At 42.3% G+C, this 21,294-nt stretch overlaps 1 protein-coding gene across 10 annotated transcripts in view; it reads right to left on the bottom strand.

Annotated features, from left to right (window-relative positions):
- The window catches only part of Chrm3 (cholinergic receptor muscarinic 3), a 444,702-nt gene that overhangs the window by 94,691 nt on the left and 328,717 nt on the right, over nucleotides 1–21,294 (bottom strand). For 3 of the 10 annotated variants that reach the window (XM_085699226.2, XM_085699228.2, XM_048461029.3), the window contains one exon: nucleotides 6,218–6,277. The exons of the other annotated variants lie outside the window; for them this stretch is intronic. In XM_085699226.2, the coding sequence (XP_085555352.1) occupies nucleotides 6,218–6,277 (60 nt within the window). The remainder of the gene's footprint in view (nucleotides 1–6,217; nucleotides 6,278–21,294) is intronic. 10 annotated transcript variants of the gene reach the window in all.

Raw genomic sequence — 21,294 nt, forward strand, 5'->3', positions numbered from 1 at the left:
TATCATGAAGGAAATAAGGATTAAATACCAGTCGTACCAGGTATATTTCTATAACTGACAAGGCTGTCTTTGGAAATTCCAAGTGCTTCCAAATTGTACCAATGTGCTTATCTTGGTTTCTTGTTGTAACCAAGTCCCAGAGATGTATTTACAACATTGGCTGAACCCACTTCAGAGGTCTGAAAATATCACAGTGGAGGCAGGAACTCTGGTGTCATTAGATGTGTATGTTTTTTAGGAGATACCAAAGGCTGTAAGCCTCATTTTCCTTAGACCTGAAGTGGGACCCATGGGAACATGAAGACTTCTATGACTATTTAGTATATTTTATTTTGCAACATGTCTGACTTAAAACAAGAACCCAATGAATATTAGTTGTTATCTTTAATTTTACTATTAGGCTAACAAGCATTTTGAACATCCCTGGGTTTCTCTCTTTCATTAGTCTACCAGCTTAGAGCTTATGAAACCTTTCCTTTATTTTTTTAGACTTAGTTTTTTTATTTTATTGTTTTTAAAAAGAAAACAAACAATTGTTTTCTTCATCTTACATACCAATCCTAGTTCCTTCCCCTCCTCCCATTCCCTCCACATACCTCCCCAACACCACCCACATCCACTCCTGAGAGAGGGTAAGGCACATTGCTTTGGGAAAGGTCCAAGGCCCTCCCTACTATATCTAGGCTGAGCAAGGTATCCATCCAAAGAGAATGGGTTCCCCAAAAGCCAGTACAAGCAGTAGGGATAAACCCTGGTGTCACTGCCAGTGGCCCCGCAGTCTGCCCCAGCCATACTGTCATTCACATTCAGAGGGTCTACTTTGGTCCTATGCTGGTTTCTTTCCTATCTGGCTGGAGTCGGTGAACTCCTATTAGCTCAGGTAAACTGTTTCAGTGGGTGATTCCATCACGGTCTTGATCTCTTTGCTCATATTCTCACTCCTTCCACACTTCAACTGGACTTTGGGATCTCAGCCCAGCGCTCCACTGTGGGTCTCTGCTTCTGTTTCCATAAGTTGTTGGATGAAGGTTTTATGGTGACAAGATATTTATCACTTGGACTGCAGGGCAAGGCCAGATTGGGCACCCTCTCTTCTATTACTTAGGGTTTTAGCTGGGGTCATTCTTTGGATTTCTGGGAATTTCCCTAGTGTCAGGTTTCTTATTAACCCCATAATGGCTCCCTCAATCAAAATATCTCTTTCCTTGCTCTCATCTCTGTCCTTCCTCCATCTCAACTATCCCATTACCTCAATTCTCTTACCCCCTCTTCCCTTTAATTCTCACTTCTCCTTCCACCCCCATGCTCCCAAATTTGTCAGGTGATCTTGTCTATTTCCTTTTGAGGCAAAGTCTCTTTTTCTTACTGGCCTCTAGCTCAAGCAGGCTAGGCTAGCAAGCACCACAGATCCTATCACTTCTGTTGCCCCAGTGCTGAGACTTTAAAAACTCAGTTCCTTATCATACAAGGTGAACATTTTCTCACTGCAGCCATCTCTCCAGCATCAATCACCACAGCCATCTCCCCAGCACCACCACAGTCATCTCCCCAGCATCACTGCAGCCATCTCCCCAGCATCACCGTAGCCATCTCCCCAGCATCACCACATCCATCTCCCTAGCATCACCACATCCATCTCCCCAGCATCACTGCAGCCATCTCCCCAGCATCACCACATCCATCACCCCAGCATCACCGTAGCCTTCTCCCCAGCATCACCACATCCATCTCCCCAGCATCACTGCAGCCATCTCCCCAGCATCACCACATCCATCTCCCCAGCATCACCAGAGTCATCTCCCCATCATCACCAGAGTCATCTCCCCAGCATCACCGCAGCCATCTCCCCAGCACCACCACAGCCATCTCCCCAATTCAATCTTCTTTTTCACATTTCCAGCTCAGTTGACAAAATTTTCAGATTTCTAGCACTCCTCCATTCCTGTAAGTACTACTAATACAGGAGGGAAAACAATTGAAAAACAAAACAGAAAAGTCTACCTGATGTGAAGAAGAAATTAAAACTGTATCTTAGCAAGGCTGATTTGAAAAACAGTTTTCCTAAGTCCCAGGGCTCATGCTGGGTTAAGTCTCTGAGCTATAGAAACCTGTTTGCCTTTGAGGCTTCCCGCATACTCTCATTTGGCTCTGAGGCTCTGAGGCTCTGAGGCTCTGAGAGCTGTAAGGGAGTGAAGACTTTACAGTATTTACAGAACCCCTTTCTCTCCAGAGGTCAGAGTTGTGTGAAGCTGTTAAAGTTTGATGCTGTACAGGATGACATCTTCACACGAGGACAGACTAGTCTGCACTGTCACAGAAAAACTGACAAGGCAGAAAAAGCAGGAAGTCGGTCAAGGTGCAATCTCTTTTCCTGACGTCACTGGAGCTGTGTTATCCAGAGTGACAACAGAGGCAAGTGATGTGGGAGTCTCCTCTGTGTGCTGTGATTAATGAAGAAAGAAGCTGCCTGGGCCTGTTGATAGGGTAGAACTTAGGTAGGCGGGGAAGATGAAACTGAATGCTGGGAGGAAGAAGGCGAAGCCAGGGGAAGCCATGGAGCTATGGCTGCCAGAGATAGAGGTGCTGGAATTTTGTTGGTAGGCCACGACCTTGTGGTGATATACTGATGAAAAGAAATGAGTTAAATTAAGATGTAAGAGTTAGCCAAAAAGAAGCTAGAGCTAATGGGCCAAGCAGTGATTTAATTAAACACAGTTTCTGTGTGGTTATTTCCATTCTGGGAGGCCAGAATGAATAAGCAGTTCCTTGCAACAGGCAAGGACGCCTTGAGGTGGAGGAGCGTAAGTAAGAACAGAAGGAGTGGCAGAGAAAAATGTAGAGTTCAATAAAAATAAAAAAAATACAGAAGGAGTCGATTCCCTGAGAGGTGACCAAGTAGTGGTATGAGTAGGTGCCTGGTCTCTGGGGGAGAAAGAGGAATGAAAACTCCATCCTGCTCATTATAAGTGAGGTTTCTCTTTACTTCCTCCTCCTCCTCCTCTTTTTCATCCTCCTTTCTTCTCTTTTGGTGACTCATTGAGTTTCATTCAAGTTACTCACAGCTGCATGAATGAGGGTTTACTCAAAGGAGTCTACACTACTGAAGAAAATATCTCTCCCTCTCCTAAAAGCCACAAACTGCCTATAGAACCTCAGATGAGTTAGGAGTCCCTTCCTCAGGAACAATTAAATGCCTATGGATTCACAAGAATGGGAAAGGTCTCATGAATTTTCTGTCTCCATATAGAATGTTGGTCACAGCTAAAGTGAACTCAAGCGTGCAATTGCCATGCCATGCCCTGGAGGCAGCATTTCACATCAGTCCCCCCCTTCCTCTGGCTCTTTTCTAGCTGTTGATGTTCCCGAAGACTTGGAAGGGATGATACAGATGTTCCATTTATGGAGGAGCATCCATTGGTCACTCTTGTAGATCTCTCACTTCTTTATGCCACCAATGTGCTTCAGTCTTGTCCTGGCTTGTATTCATACCACACTGCCTGGCCCAGCTGCCCCTTCCACAATCAATCCCACTGCACCAGGACTTGATGTCTGTACTCACAGTATTTTGGAACTACCATTGACCTCTTAAGTTCCAGGACCAATGGCCTTCGGGAAGGTCTTCGATGCTTTGTTTCGGTCTTTGAGATGGCTTGTCATTCAGCACTCTTCTTCCTTTGACATTTCATCATTCTGTCTTTTAACACTCCAGGTCTTCTCTTCTGTGCTTCCTTCAATGGCTTGACCCCTCATCATCTCTTTGAAATATGTCTGCTTCCTAAGGTTCCATCTTTCTTTATACTAGCTCTACTCTCTAACAGTTTCTAACAGCCTTCAATGAAAACGCCGCCAAATGTACTTCTCAACACGTGCACCAGGAGGTGGAGAAATAGTTCAGTGACCAGGAATGCTTGCTGCTCTTCCAGAGGACTGGAGTTTGGATCTCATGCATTCACCTGCAACCCTACCTCCAGGGGAAACCAACACCTTCTTTGGGGCTTCATGGGTAATCTCACACACATGCACATACACGTAAATCAAATATTAACAAAACTTTCAGGGGCTGAGTATTCAGTTCAGTTGCAGAGGACTTCCTTAGCATGTGTGAGGCCCTGGAGCCCATCCCCAGAAACATATACACACGCATACCTTCCCCAACCATCTGGTATTTCTATAGGGTGGACAGGTTTCCATTCAGCCATATAATTTTGTGTAGAATGCTAGTTTTATCTTCAGTGTGTTCTAAGCTTAGAGCAAGTCCTTCTTTGTGTAATGAGTAAAGTGGGGTTGGCCAAGTATTCATTGCACCTTGGTAGTTCATGGAGCCACAATCTGCCCCGAGGCTGTGCAGCATGGAATGGTTTGATGCAGTGCAGAGGGACAGTCCCACTTCGCACTACTCACTTCTTTAGCATATAATCATATGTGTGCCAGTCACAATCCTATGTGCTAGGAACACAGGAAAAAGAGGGGTAGGGATGGTTTTGTAGAGGCGGGCTTTCACTTTTGGTCTCTCTGATAGGCTGATACAGTTGCAGAAGACTCAAAGTACCCTATAAAGGCAAACACAGAAAGAGCCTTCTCCTCCACTATGGGTGGGCATGTGACTATTGGGTAGCTGTTTTCTAAGAAATGGGACGTTCCCTCCATGGAGAGAGGAAGGAGGAGGGAAACTCATAAGATTCAGGAAGTTCACCAACCTTACAAAGTTCAGAAACTTCCAAGATTCCCAAGATCCCTTTCTTGGATTTGATAAGCAGAGAAAGAGTACAGTACAGAGACTCATGTCTGAGCTGCCTTGCAAGCTCTGCAGGGACCTCCAGGGACACAGCTTTGTAAGGTGTCATGCATGCTGGGGTGGTATTTTTTTGATGAAGTAGCTGCAATAAATTCATTCATTGATTCACCAAGCCTGACTTGGGTAGGGTCATTTCTTTAGCCTGTCATCAGTGTTCTATCTGCAGTCAAAAGATATTTGTTCATGTCTCCCCAGGAAAAGTTGCACAGCAGAGACACAGTGAACAAGCCAGCATGGGAAAGCAGGAAGCCAGGGGATGATTATAGTGCGGAGGGTAGACAAGCAGGAGGGAACAGGTAGAGAGGGCACCAGGCCTCTGTAATGGCTGGAAATCTCACATGGGAAGTGAACAGGGAAGCCACGGCAGCATTTTGATCAGGAGTGTCTGTGTGGCGTGCGGTGGCATGTGTTCCACAAGAATCATCGCAGTTGTCCTGGTGAGAGCAGGCTGAAGGGACCACACCAGACGACCATGCCACCATGAACTCTGGCATGCCTTCCTAACCATGACAGACTCAAACTATGAGCCAAAGCAAACCTTCACCCTCAGGTTGCTCCTGTCAGGTATCTTGTCACAGTATAAAGTGGCAAATGCAGCCTGAACTGGAAAAGACCCAGAAGTGTCAACAGACAGAAAGAGGAGTATGTGAGCTTAGGAATCAGACTTCCCAAGTCTGAGGTGTGTGCTAAGGAGACAGCTGAGGAGCTGGATGGGTAACGTGTTGCCTCCTTAGGACCTGAGAACACAGTTTCCCAGTGGCCCACAAGGACAAAAAGGAACACCCCTCTCTGGTGTGGAAAGTCCTTCTGTATATGTGTTCCTTTTATTGGTTAATGAATAAAGCTACTTTGCCCTTCTTAAGGGCAGAGTAGAGCAAGGCAAGAATTCCAAGCAGATATAGAGGAGAGAAGAAAGTGGAGCCAAAAAGACACCATGTATCTACTAAAGTAGAAAGACACAAGCTGCTAGCCAGCACCTTACTGGTAAACCTAGAGCCTCGTGGAAAAATACAAAGTAATATGACTAGGTTAATTTAAGATGCAAGAGTTAGTTAGAAATATGCATGAGCTAATCGGCACAGCAGTGTTGTAATTAGTATAGTTTCTACGTGATTATTTTGTTCTGGGAAGCCAGAAAATGAATAAGCATGTCTCCGCCTACACCCCCCAAATTGTTGTCACGTTCCTGCTTGCTGTGTGCTAGAAAACAGCTTCCTATCACAGGAAATGAATTCTCTACTTCAGTCAAACCATTCCTTTGAATAAACCCAGCCATTGGTTTTAAGTCAGCATTCTATAGCAATAGAGGTGATTGGCTTTATTCTTGGAGACATTTTCAGTGCAGTGAGGGGTGGGGGGAAGAGGGGAAGGAGAAGAAGTGAAGAGTTTATATAGTTGATTGGTTCATCTCATTTTACTTACACATAGTGCTGGGCAAAGTGTCCCAAGGGGTGATCTGGTGGATACTGGGTGCAGGCCTTCCTACAACAACAAGAGGATGCCTCTAAGAAAAGAGTGGACCAAGGGTTCGGACCAAAGGCATCTACCGAAGCACATCCACAAGAGCAGGGGTGCAACTCGCTGCATGGAGATAAACATGGAACTCACAGCTTGCATTCACTATCTATGAATGACATCAGACAGGCTATGCTGTGACTACCATTATGACCTTTAGTGGGTCATGATCACTTTCATGAGATTTCTACCCTTTACTAAGTGTGGTCTTTCTCCCTGCTGTGATAAATATGTAAGCACCGGTTTCTTACATCCTCCTTTTGCTTCTGTGACTTCTCTCTACTTTGTTTCATTAATGACCCTTAGTCTCTGTCTTCAGTTCTCATGGAAATGATGAGGTCCAGAGGAGAGGAAAAAGCATCTAAACCCCAGCTCTCCGAGGAAGGGCAATCACATTGCTCCTGCACAAGGATGAACCTCAGTTGTTTAACACTAATGTGATCAAAGCAGAGACAGCAGGAAGGGCCTAGAGTGACCCAGGGCAGCAATTGAATTCCTAGCCCCTGGAGTTTCTTTGATGAATTTGGAAGTGTGCTTAGCCAAAGAATGTCAAGAGATGTGTTTCCTGTGCCAGACCATCAAAGTCACCAAACACAATTAATGCAAAAATGTCATAATAAATGCACCTTCATTTTATCCTTATGGAGGCCACATTAAATATATCCAGCTCAGACTAAGGGGAATCGATTAAACCTTATGTGCTGAGCGTGTTAAGTGCCAAAGGAGTAAAAAAGTACTTGCAAAATACTACACCCATGAATCTTAAAAGAGAATTTCTTGTCTACGCAAACACAAAGTGGTCAACTTTCAATGAAAATTAATCCATTCAGCATTATCTAATTTTTCAATTGGTAGTAAGTCCACTAAGAAGTGTAATGTTATTGTAGGCAATTGAAGTCTACAGTATAATTACAGGAGGAGGTAATATAATGGAGATATTAAGAGAAATCTTTATTCTGTGCTTCCATCTTTATTCTGGAACTGAGACTCGCTACTGTCCATCTCCAGCATGTATTTGCACAGCCCACAAGGGCTGAAAAAACACCCAAGTCACATTCTGAGAAGGAATCTGCTCTACCGAGATTAGTTAGGCAGCATTCCCAGAGTTAGTGAAGTGAATCACAGCACTGGGGGCCTGGAGAAACAGAGAGCCATTGCACCAGCCAGTGTAAATGCAAATCATGAACCCAGTATCAAGATACAGTCGTCAAAGGCATAAAGCAATAATAGTGTGGGTCTGGACTGTCCTTCGAGAATCCATCGTGTTAAAGGCTCAGTCCTCACCTTGGGTTATGGCAATCTAGGGGTAACATCACCAGGAATTTGCCTTTGAAGGTGATGCAGCCTCTCCTCTCTCTATTTAGCTTCTTGGCTTCTTACAGAGACAGCTTCTGTTGTGATAGGACAAATGCCCAAAGCAACAGGGTCATGTGACCAGGGATTGCAACTCCTGAAACCATGAACTAATTAATCCTCTCTTTCTTTTGTTTATCCCAGACATTTTGTCATAGTGATACATAGTTGATTTATATACCTGGATTTTCTTGCCAAATCTGAAAATAGGTTTTTTTTTTTTAAAGGATCATCAATAAAATGCTATTTAAACATATACTTTAAAATAAAACTACAAGTGCAATCATCAATGAGAGTGTCAATTATTCTGCACTAAGTTTCAAACCAATCCACTTTTAAAATGCCTTTAAATAAATTAGCTAAAAGGTCATAAGTTTACATTACAGAAACGAATATTTTCTAAACTTCAAAAAAAAAATGAACTGGTCACGGGGTCAGGTATATTGGGGTATGCCTTTAATCTCAGTACCTGGGAATCGGAGGCAAGTAGATTTATATGGTCTACAAAGTGAGTTCGAGGTCATTCAGGCCTACATAGTGAGACCCTGTCTTAAAAAAAAGGTGACTGTGACAGAGAATGCATTAGTTGTTTTTCATATAAAGAATCATAATAATAATTATAAATTATACAATTAAAATTGACATAATTTTTATAGTAATCATAATTATAACAATTATATTAAATTTTGGTATTATTAAAAGTATTGTAAATATCTGTAACCTTAATAGTTAGTTCACATGTATAAAGTATGGACTAATGGCCTATTCTCATGTATGACATTGGCACTTGGGGAAGCTTTCCAATATTACATATTTCTAGAGACAGATAGAGTAGTCTTGCTGTAGTTTGTATCTGATTCGTGTGTGTTCACCAAGGGCTCACATGCTGGAAGCCTGGAATCACATTTATGACGTGGCAGACAATGGGATGGACAGGATTTAAAGCCGGGTAATTCTGCCATTGGCAATGTTGTCCTAAGAAGACGTCCATGCTGGTCTTGAGAGAAGCACCAGCCCCCAAGAGAGTGAATTATTAAATAAAGCTCAGCTTCTGCTCTTCTGCCTTTGTTGTTCATTTATGTTCTCCTCTACCTCTCCCTCCCTCCTTTTCTTTTTCTCTTCCTCCTTTTCCTTTATTCTATCTATCATGATGTGATGTGGATCAGTGGAGGAAGGGGAGCCATTACCACACTCAGGGCCAAGAAGTTTGGACTTTAATTTTTAAAACTGTGAGCTAAGAAAACCTTTTTTTTTCTTCTTAACTTATCCAGTCTCAGGAGAAGTAGCAGAAAGAACACTAATCCAAGTGTCTACCTTGTCCATCATTGGCAGCCCTGTACAATGGTGGACACACAAAAAACACTCAATATCTAGGAACAAATGTCAATCTGCTCTTCCCATTATACTGGCAGGGAAAGTCCAAGGAGAAAGGACACAGGACTTGGATGTTTCCCCTATTAGCTTTGATTTTCTATGGGACTTAGGGAGCAGAGGCTGGGTGACACCAGAGTTGTGGGCAGTGGTACCTGTGGGGCTCTGTAGGGACAGGAAGAAAAGAGAGAGAGAAAAGAGAGAGAGAGAGAGAGAGCGCCTCTTTTGCATTCTGACCTCCCCAAAGGAGAGAGAGAGAGAGAGAGAGAGAGAGAGAGAGAGAGAGAGAGAGCGCCTCTTTTGCATTCTGACCTCCCCAAAGGCCTCTGCTTCTCAATGACCTCTGCTTTGTCCTTTTAAACTCGTGTTTGAAGAGCCCACATGCCAGCATTCACAGATGCATGTGTGTATTATTAAACATTTTCTTGTAAAGCTTGAAGCTGCTGATGTTATGGATTTACCATGTTATCTCTTACACAACTCAGAACTTCTGTCCTGTTTTCTTACCATCTTAGTATCTATGGAATGAATCCTGCCCTTCCTCTCCCATCTCTCTTGCCTTTTAGCCTCTCGTTCTTCCTCCCTCCCTCCCTCCCTCCCTCCCTCATTCATTTAGTTGAAGTTAGTGTGTATGTGTGTACATGTATGTACTCAGATGTTACTGTGAAAATAAAAGGACAACTTGTAAGAAGTTGGTTATTTACTTCAACCATGTGAGTTCTGGGGCTTAAGCTCAAGACTCGGGTCTTCAGGCTTAGCCACAGGCTTTTTTACCACTGAGCTATCCTGCCTGCACACTTCCTCCTTTCCACCCTTTCTTCCCTTCTTCCTTCTCAATCCCTTTCTCCTTTCTGCGTTTCTTTTTTATCTGCCCATTCCTCCTCCTCTTTGTCCTTGTTTTTTTCTCTTCCCTTCCCTCCCTCTTGCTTTTCCTCCCCCTCCCTCCTGCCCTTCCTTTTGTCCTTCCTTCCGCCTTTTTTCCTCTCAGGGTTTATGATCTGGCAGAAACTGGACTGCATACTGTCCCAATTTTTGATCTCCCAAGGAGAAGTTAGTCTTAGGACAAGAGGAAAAATGGCTCTTTGTACCTCATGGGTCAGAAAAGAAAATTGATGAACAAACCAAAATTGCTCACTGTAGCATTTCTACAGCCACTGAAGATGCAGAGACACCCAGATCCATGCCTGTTTCCCTGTTCCCTGCTCAGCAGATCCGCTAATGATATTACTGTGCTTGCCCTAAGGTCCCCTTTAGAGAAATTGCTATTGATCTTGATAAGCTGTGGACATGTTGTTCTTTTCCTTGGGGGCAGATTCTTGCAGATGGTTTCTGATATATTTTGTCATAGTTTATTAATAAAAAGACAATCTAAAACAAAATTTCTACCTTTTAACTACTGTGTAATTCACTGAATGTTTCCTTTGGAATAGTTCTCACCAACTGGAACTTGCTCGCCCTACGAGGACAGGTAGATGGGTTGTTATGCTGACATGAGCTCTGATGACAATAATGCCTTGTGGTCTTTGCTGTATTGTGTTTGTGCCCTAGTGGGTGGATGGGCTTGGAAACTCCTATCTGTGCAGAAGATTAGAGAAATTATCTTCTATTCTCAGGTGTGTGAATGGCCTTGTGGTTGTTTGTTCTGAGGTTTTCAAATTTGTTAGGAAGAGTAAGGACACCATCCCACACCCCTAGTGGTGAGAATAAATCCAGGCCTCATCCATACAAGGCAAGAGCTCTGTTACCTAGTATATCCTTAGTCCTAGAATGCAGACATAAATAACCCTCAAAATAGTAGTGAGGAGTCTGAAAAATGGAATTAACTATACATTTAATACCAGACTGGGAAGCTGGTGTTCCTAGAATATTGGTGGTGGTAGGGACACGTTTCACACTATTTACGTGCGGTGTAAGACGAGTTTATGCTCAGATTAATTTTTCTTTCCTGCCGAGACAACATTTTGGAGCCTTTGTTGTCACTGAACATGGTCTAAGCTCTTTCCAGTTGGACATGGGCAGAAGGGACGTGTACAGCTTCAAGATGCGGCCGCAGCACACACAGCACGCCCTCCTAGTCAATCTGTTGTGCGTGCTTTATTCTCCTCTAGGACTGCAGTTGAGACCCCTGCAGACAAACTCGAAAGTTTGACCAAGGATAAACTGTCGACACACCACTCTGAGAAGAGTTGCCTGACCAGGATGACTCAAAGTAGACTCTTATATAAGAAAATCATAAACCAATACTATCTTAATCCACTGAGTGTTGGGGGTTTACTAAATATCAGCTTTCTCAGCAAGACTCATTAGACTTGATGAACATTTGGTACTCTCCCAGTGAGTTAGAGTACCATAGAAGGCACATTACAAAGAACGAAGTTCTCTTTGTTGAACTGACATGTATGACAGAACCTTTCACTCAGGATTATCATTTGAAATGTGAATTAGCTCAATAAGACTTTGAAAGCAGGCCTGAGATAAGATCCGAGTGAAAACTGCTAGCCACATGAAATGTATGTGCAGCTAAAACATGAACTGCAGGGCTGGAGGGACAGCTCAGCCCCAAAAGTGCTGCTTTGCCACCTCTAGGACCTGTGTGTCATCGCACAGAACGCAAGTTAGAAAAGAAAGAGCTGGGTGAGGTGGTTCACTGGGGAAGAGGAGACGATGACCCCAGGGTTCACTGGCCAGTCAGCTTAGCATAACTGGTGAGTTCCAGCCCAGACAGAGACACTGTCTCAGAAAACGAGACAGATGGAATCTAAGGAATGACAGCTGAGGTTTTCCTCTGGCCTCTTCATGAATGTATAGGAACACTCACATGTGTGGACCTGCACAGATGTGATCACAGGTACATGTGTGTATGTATATGCACATACATGTACTCATATGTATAAAAATCCTGCAAAATGCAAAATAAAAGTTTCATTGCTAAAGTCTGCTTGATTTTTAATTTTCCCATTTGTTCCAGATAAGATTCAGGGTAAAAGAAAAAAAACCCTATTAGCTGATTTAAGAATTATAAAAAAAAGATTCTTCATATCAATAGTGTATTCATCTATGTCTATATTATATATTTATAAATAATATGTTATCTATATTACATATTGTCTCATTCAGTCCCCATTTATGCACTGGGTTATGGAGGATTAGCTTTACATGTGAGAAAACTGTGATAGATGTGTGAAGACGTGCCTTCAGATCAGACCACTTGTGAAGCCAGAGCTGGAGAGCGAAGCGCTCTGGCCTGATTATCAGGTTCATCACGAGTCCTTTGCGGCAGTCATTCCTACGTCCTTTGAGCATGGGCCCGCTGGACACACTGAAGCCCTTTCATGCTCGTGCTTGAATGTCCTAAGGCCCTTGTTAATGGCTGTGCCTCCTGGCATCTCTGTCTTCTTATTTTGGCTTTCTCAAGAATCTAGATATTTGACTTTTTCTTGCCACTGGAAACTCTTTTCCTGACTCCTGAGACAGGATACTTTCCTGGTTTCTTCACCCTTTGCCAGCGTCCTCCAGTCTTCCACACAACCTCTGATTTGTACTGATTGCCAAGCCTCTACCTGCAGTCCACAAAGTCCTTGCGCCATACGGGGTAGCTTTATCCAACTGTCTGAATCTGCAACACCACCAGCCACCTCGAGGAAGAATTCTCTCTGAAAATTAGATGTCTCTAGAATTCCAGATGGGGCTCTTCAGTGTGGTAGATACCATGATTTTATGACTAGCATTTCAGATCCAGAAATCCAAAAGCCAAACCCATCCTATTTCTCTCCTTTCTAGTCTGTCTTCCCAAATTCTTGGAGTTGCCACTATTTACCTGTGTTTTATAATAGTTTCTTTTTTTTCATGGCTATGATAAAATGCCTGACAGAAATGACAGATTTGTGTTGGCTCGTGGTTTCACGTAATATAGTCCACAGAGATGGGGAGAACATGGCGGGACAGCTTGGTCTGGGCTGGTGGAAGCTTCTGACTGTGGTATCTCAAATCTTGGTTGGTCCAGGGAACAAAGAGGTCTAGGAGGAACCAGAGATGGATATCAAGGTTGCCTGCCACTAACCTGTGTCTGCTAGTTAGGGCCTCCACCTTAAAAGTTCCCAAAATTTCCAAAATAGTAGCACTAAGTAAAGACTAAATGTTGGACACATAAGCCTGCAGGGGGACAATTTTAGATGTATGAAAGCCACACCTACAGGTCGATCATCACTTTGATTCCCCTGCCATGCTTTTCTATTACTACCACCCACTAGCTAGTCATCTGGACCCCTGTGTATCCTCTGCAGTCACTTCTACATGAAAGCCAAAGTGGATTTGAAAAAGCAGAAACCCCAGCACTGAATTAATTTGCATAACGCTCTCCAATGGCTCAGCCTCTCCGGTTTAGTGAGAAGACTTTTCCCTGCCTGGCGTTCTTCCCTAAACTTCTCTCCAGCCTTCTGCTCTCTGGGTTCTCATCCTGCCGTCCGATGTGTGCCCGATTTCCTAACACCGCCATGAAAGTGCTCTTCCCCCGGCGTCACATGTGACACTCTAACTGCACCACATAGACAGAGGCCTACGTGCCTGGGACCGCCAGTGGCCGGTAACAGAGATTTTCTGTGAAGATCCCCTGACCACAGATCCTTTTAATCAACTGTCCCCAGGTACTGTCCTCCCTGTTTGAGATACCGTGACAAGACTCAACTCAGATGAACTCAGTTTCAAGGACAAACATTGAAATGCATAAGTCTGAAGACCCGAAACCCTTTGTGTGGCCCTTGTTTAAATTGTTAACCTTGTCAGGGTCCGAGTTTCCCTACCTAGAGGATGGGATGCTAACAGCATTCATCTCATCAGCCTACTCTGGGGGTTAAATGAGGACATACAGGTAATGTGCTAGAATGGTGCTGGGGGTGGGCAATGCAATGACCCAGTGGGAGACACTTGCTCCCCCACTAGCCTAAAGACCTGAGTTTGACCAAAAACTGCAAAGGAAGGAGACAACTCACTCCTGAAAGTGAACTCTGACTTCTGCCCCCCCCCCAGTGGAAAATGAATAAAGTTAGAGTAGGAATTGGCGAATAGCGTTCTGTGACAGTGACTGTGAGGATTTGCATTCGTCTCACCCGAGTTTTGTACCAGGGAGAGAAGAGAGTAAGAACAGATATTATACACAGGTAAGGAGGGAGTTTACGATTGGTTTTAAAAATAAATAAAATCAAAGCTGGGCGGTAGTGGTACATGCCTTTAATCCCAACAGTTGGGAGGCAGAGGCGGGTGGATCTCTGTGAGTTCAAGGCCAGCCTGGTCTAAAAAAAATAGTTCCAGGACAGACTCCAAAGTGACAGAGAAACCCTGTCTTGAAAAATCAATCAATCAATCAATCAATCAATCAATCAATCGATTTTTTTTCTTGACTAAAATAATATCCTTTCCTCCTGAAATTAAATGGATGTCAAAAAAACCATAGGCCTTTGCTATTGCAGAGGAAGTAGAACCAAGTGCCTGAAAAGGAGCTGGTTAACTTCCAGGTAGAACCAGCTGCAATGGAGAACCTGGGATGATATGGTTGAGTGAGGTGTTATAATGGCCAGTGCTGTGAAAGCAATAAGACTTGGGCCAGTAGGACCACACACACACACACACACACACACACACACACACACACACACACACACACACACAGAGAGAGAGAGAGAGAGAGAGAGAGAGAGAGAGCACAACATGATTCTCTGTCCATATATACAAAGAAAAGACTTCTGCTCTTTTTCTAAGGGAGAATCCCAAATCTCAAAGCAGGAAGGTTTCTAAACCAAACCATCCCATGAAGATGAGAACAAAAGCCAAAGCCTATTGCTGGTAGCAGTTCCAACACTCATTTCAGTCGGCGCTCTCCCTTTTGAATCAGAGAACTAGCTCTTGTCAGTCTCAGATATTTCTAGCCTTAAAAGAGTTATCCAAGAATAAAAAATAAACTGAGAAACATGCGATGCATTCATGAGGGAACGAGAAGCTAAATAGAGGCAGCAAGAAACCAGACAGTTAACAAGAAACCAGACAGTTAACAAGAAAGCAGACAGAGTTAACAAGAAACCAGACAGAGTTAACAAAAAGTAGACATACAAAGCAGGAAGGTTAGGAGGGAGAAATGAAGAAAGGAAGGAGGGAGAGAAGAAAGGAGGGAAGAGGAAGAAAATAAAAATGGAAATGACAAGATGGAGGGAAGAAAAAAGAAAACAGCTGAAAGAGAGGGTGGAAAGCAGGAAAGCGGTCCCACACAGAAAGAAGAAGAGGGAAAGCAGGATAGAGCGAGGGCATCACAAGGCGCTCCCCCAGAAACCAGTCATCCGTGTGCGCTCAGCGGAGACCCAGGGGCTGTACAACTTGTGTTTCTAGTTTTAAATTCTCAAATGCTCATCTCAACTAAATTTCATAGCATATTTCAAGTGCTGCAGCTGTCACAACTCAGAATTTAACTTTAAGATGCCATCATATATGAAGGGATCTAAAGGAAGTCACTGAATACTGTAGCAGAGAGTGGGCTGCATGCCCAGCGGTAGGTTAGATGGAAAACAGAAAACTAACACAACGACATCTTCGGAGGTTCTTTGTCTCATAACGGTGTGTCATGACTTTTAAAACAAATTACCCTATTTTTGCTTTTATTATTTTAATATATGCATGTATGTATATGTGTGTATTTTACTTTACAAGTACTTTGTGCATATATTATAGCTTCCATTTGGTGTTTTTATGGGATTCCTGAATGTGAGAAGGAGTGAAACTGCATCTCTATCTGTTTCTTCTGTCTTTTTTGGGCTCTTTTCCTTCTGTTTGTTTGTTTTGTCCTATTCTGATATATTAGTTTTTGCTTTACTGTATCTTGCTTTATTATTGCCCCTTAGAAGCCTGTTTGTTTTCTCGTGAGAGACAAAAAGGGGGTGGATCCAGATGGGAGGGTAAGTGTGGAGAAACTGGGAGGAGTAGAGAGAAGGGACAATCCACAATCAGGATACATTATGTAAGAGGGAAAAAGCTATTTTTAATAATAAAAAAGAGAACTCAACCCCCCTGTTCCCAAGAATATGTCAAATAATTTTTTGTCTACTATCTCTATAAATTCCAAAGATCCATGTAAATACAATTAATATGAATTTAAGTCAGAGTTTGTGTCTAATAATGGGCCAGAGAATGCTGGCCCTGAACCTCTTGGTTTTGCAGGGAAGCCACCACACTGTAAAGGATGGAAGGTTTCCCACTGTCTCTCTGACTCTATTTATGCCAAGACCTCAAAATCTTGCAGCAAGAGCTTCGAGTCTTACTCAGAGGTTGCAAAACTGGCAAGCTTGGGTGGTGGAAATATCTCCAAGTCAGCAAATTGGCAGATGGCAGATTGGAAAGATAGCAAAGGACCGAAGAGACAATGGAAATGCCAGGCAACTGCGGGATGTAATGCAGATAAGTCTTAATTAACAATTTGGTATGCAAATCCTGTAAGCAGGAGGAAAAGACAAAATTGAAATCACTAAAAAATAGAACTGGAAGGGACATTAGAAATCACATAATTGGGGTGAGGAGACTCGGTATATAAGGATGCTTGCTGGGCAAACAGGCAGACCTTAGTTCAAATCCCTAGCACTTATTCATTAAAAAAAAAAAAAAGCCAGGCATGGCCACACATGCCTGTGATCCCAGTTTTGTAGAGTGGTGACAGGCGGATCCAGGGAGCTCATTGGCTGGTCAGCCTTGCCGAAACAGTGAGCTTCCAGTCCAGTGAGACATCCTGTCTCAAAATTAAGGCAGAGAGTGATGGAAACGTCTATCTCCCATCTTCCCTTGACATCTACATGTATGCATGCTGGCACAGCACCTCCATACACATAAATACCACTACACACACACGCGCGCGCGCACACACACACACACACACTCACTTCATTTACCTCCTCTTATAAGATATCAAGGGAAAGAAAGATTTAGAGAGACTCAATGATTCCCATCACTGTTTTTCTCTATTAAATTAATTTAGTTGCTAAAAAACATAAATGAATAAAAAACGATCAGAAACCAGAGAGAAAGGAAGAATTTCAGAGAAGAAATAAATAAAGGGGAAAATTTTTCATTTTATTTCTTAAATGATTAGCGGATGACAGTTTGTAGAACATGTTAAGAACAAAACCATGTTGATGGTTATAGATAATGCATAAGTAAAATGGATGACAGTGATATATTGATGCATATGTTTCATAAGGAATTTATACAACCTGTGCTGTGTTACAGTGGTAGAGTGCTAGCTGAAAGTGGGTGTAGATCGGTGAATAAAAGGGGGAATTTACTTCTCTTAGGAGTAGATGAGGAGAAAAAGCCATAGATACCATATACATCAAAGGGATAGTGAAATAATACTATCAACCCTTAGGCGCCCACACATTTGATAACATAGCAAACTGAGTATATTTAGCAAAAGTCACATTTGGGAAAATTCACAGGAAAAAGAACAGGTAAACTAAATAGGATTTTATCTATGAAAGAAACAGAAATGTAATTAACGAGCCTTTAAAACAGAAAGTACCAGGTCAGATGTACTCACATGGGAATTCTAGCAAACACTTAAGGAAGAAATTATTCCAGTACTCTAAATGTCTTTCAGAGGATAGAAGCGGAAGGGAATACAAACTCATCCTATGAACAAACATTTCCCTTATTAAAAAAAACCTACAGATCAATATCTCTTAGACATTATGCACAAAATTGTACAAGAAAATATTAGCAGACTAATACAGTAATGTGTAAGAAAAGTATATATTTTGTCAGAGTATAAGTTATTTTTACTAAGTATTCAAAGTGGCTTCAACATTTGACAATCAAGTAATATAATTTCACATTAAAGCATCTTAGTAAACTAGGAAGAAATGAAGGAACTTCTTTAATTTGTAAGATATACATATGTATATAATATATATATGTATCTTATGTATGTGTAGCTAATATACTTGATTTAAAGGAACCAGGAGCTTTCCCACATAGGAACACAGGAACACAGAAGCACAGAAAGGTGCTACAGTTCATTTGATATTGCATTGGAAGTTTTGGCTAAGACAACACATTTAAAAAAATAAAAGGGATAGTGATTAGGAAGGATGAGATATAACACTTTACAGATGATAGTAGTATCTATGCAGATATCATCATACAATAATAAATACTAACCCTGAAGAAAACAAAACAATACATGCCAAACCCTAATCCACTGGAATTAATATGTGATGATATCAAAGTTGTAGGGTGTAAATTTAACATACAAAAGTAAGTCAGTTTCCCTGTATCAGCAATGGATAAGCAGAGCTTAAAATAAAAATACAGTAACATCTATGTTAGGACCTACCACCCAAATGAAACATTTAGGTACCAATTAAATAAATTATGTACAAGATCTGCATGGAGAAAACAACAGCTCCCCAGTGAAAGACACCAAAGAAGAGTGCGGAAGGTGGAGAAACAGGACATGTTCAGGTACAGAAACTTTCATCATGTCCAGGAGTTGCGTCCTAACTTCGTCTGTAGAATTAATAACAATCCCAATGAAAAATCACTCAAAGTTATTTGATTTGTAAGGAAAACCACTAATTCCATATGGTATATAGAGAAGCAAAAGACACAGAAGAGCCGATACAAGATTGAAGACGAATGCTCATTGAAAGGTACAACCATCACGGCAACACAATGCTAGTGAAGACACAAATGAGCCGATGGGAACAGAACAGAGAAGTCATGAGTGGGCTCACAGAAATGTGGTCATTGAAAGGAAGACATGGAGAAGTTGCAATTGCACATTCCTGAATGAAAGATGTCAGCCTGAAAAGCTACACAAGGTACAGTCATCAACTACATGATGCCCTGGAGAAGGCAAAACCACAGACGATAACAGAAGTCTATGGTTGTCTGTGGTGGAATATTATTTTAAGCTGTGTTATATTTGTTTGTGCTGCGGAATGTTTGATTAATGATACAAAGATGTGTTGGATTCTTTTATGTTGTATTTGCTTAACTCTGTGAAGCTGTGTTACTTTGTCTGTCTAAAACACCTGATTGGTCTACTAAAGAGCTGAATGGCCAATAGCGAGGCAGGAGAAAGGATAGGCTAAGCTGGCGGAAAGAGAGAATAGATAGGAGGGGAAATCTGGACAGAGAAGATCAAGGAATGAGAAAAGGAGGAGAGGAGGACATCAGGGGTCACTCACCCACCTAAACAACAAGCAACTGAGACAGAAAGAAAAAAAAGAAAGAAAGAAATAAAGAAAAGAAGGAAGGAAGAAACGAAGGAAGGAAGGAAGGAAGGAAAGAAGGAAGGAAGAAAGGTATGTAGCATAGAGAAAGATGAAAGTCCAAAGGCAAAAGGTAGATGGGACAATTTCAGAAAAGCTGCCTAGAAATAAGCCAAGGAAATGCCGGGCATTCATAAGAAAGAATAAACCTCTGTGTATTTATTTGAAAGCTGGACAGTAGACCCCCCCCAAGGAGTAAAGAGTAAACAAACAATCCAACAGCAAACGCAAGGGATTGCTGAGGATAGAGGTATGAGCAGACAAAACAAGAATGTTTTCAGGTAGTGAAAATACTCTTAAAATATCATAAGGAACTCAGTCTTAGAAAAATAACTCTGTGTGTGTGTTTGTGTTTATGTTGGTCAGAAGACAACCTTGAGTGTTGATCCTAGCCTTTCACCTTTTTGTGGCAGGGTCTCATTTGCTAATGTCTATTTAGGTTAAGTGGTCTGAGAAGTTCCAGGGATTCTCTTGTCTCCATCTCCTGTCACACCGTGGGAACACTGGGATTATAGACTTCCTACTGCATGTGACTTACGTGATTCCAGGAATCTACACTCAGGCTGTGTAGCGAGTGCCACAGAGCCATTTCTCCATTCTAGCACAAATATCTTTTTATATCTGATCAAACCTATAGAGTGTGCAACAGCAAGACAAACTCTAATGGATTCTGGGAAATTGGGGTGATAATGGTGGGTCCCCATTGATGTTCTTGGGTACCCAATATACCACTGATAACTGGGAAGTTCTATGCATTGTGAAGATGTTAGGTGTTTTGAAAATCTCTGTATTTTCCTCTCAGTTCTGTTGTGAACTTAAGACTGCTCTAAAATAAAACTTATGAAAAAACTTATTAAAAAATTAAATTTAAAAACCTTGTGAATCATGATTGAATGTTCATTATTAAGAAATTGCTACAAATATAGCCAGAAGACTGTCTCTCTACGGTTTCGACAAGGGATAGGAGACTATTCTTTGACTGAGCCCTTTGAAGGCACTGAATAGGAACTGAAGTGGAACTGCAATAGGAAACAGCGCCTTTCCTGACACTATATGTGCGTCTTTTAAAGATGGGGCTTTATATGGTCATTGTAAGTGTTTATAATCGTAGAAGGAATAGTTGGACAAAAAAGGCCAAAATGAACAAGACCTGGCATCCCCTGTAATTGCGGCTCTACAGAGAGGAATTACAGGCTTGTGTGTGGGTAATGTCCAAGTCATTTCTGAATTAAATCCAAATCTCCTGGCTGCTATCAGGACAACATCCTACGTGAACCGAAGGACACACAGTCAGCCAAGGACTAGCAGTCCTTGTCCCTGCCCTTTACGAATCCTATATCGTGGCTGGCAAAGGACCAGGAAAAGGCCATGAACATGAGGAGGTGAGAGGGAGTATTAAATTTGTATAACTCCTTGTCTGCCAAGATGGATGTCAGGAGGGATCTGAAGGAAGCTTATAAAACGAAGTGGGACATAGGCAGGGTCAGCACAGGACAGCGAGATGGGCTAGGGTTTGGGAACGAGGCTGTGCACTTGGGCCATAGTTGGTGGTGCTGCTTTAGAAGATAGCAATACTTTCAGGGGGTTGGGCTTAAGGGGAGGAAGAGGGTCACTGGCGGGGGTGTGTTTGTGCAGAACTCAAGGGTTAAAGGTTTGCTGTGATTGGAACCCCGCTCCAATCCCAGCTCCATAAAACGGAGTTTTATGGTTTGAGATTTGAGGAGGCCAAGCTGTAGGCCCTTCATGGCCAGGCTGCTCAGCTATCATGCCATGACAGCAGCTAGACTAAATTCCTGCTGGTCTCTGAAGTTGACTGGGTAAGGTGTTCTATCACAATGATGGACTAACCAATAAAACATAGTACATTTGGTCATTCATAAGCTCAATCCTGTCTAGTATTTCTAGTATTTTAAGATTAATACCTTACATGACTTTTGAGTTTAGGGAAATACTGTA

This window comes from Myodes glareolus, chromosome 14 (genome assembly GCF_982192425.1).
Source record: "Myodes glareolus chromosome 14, mMyoGla1.1, whole genome shotgun sequence".
NCBI classification, from domain to species: domain Eukaryota; kingdom Metazoa; phylum Chordata; class Mammalia; order Rodentia; family Cricetidae; genus Myodes; species Myodes glareolus.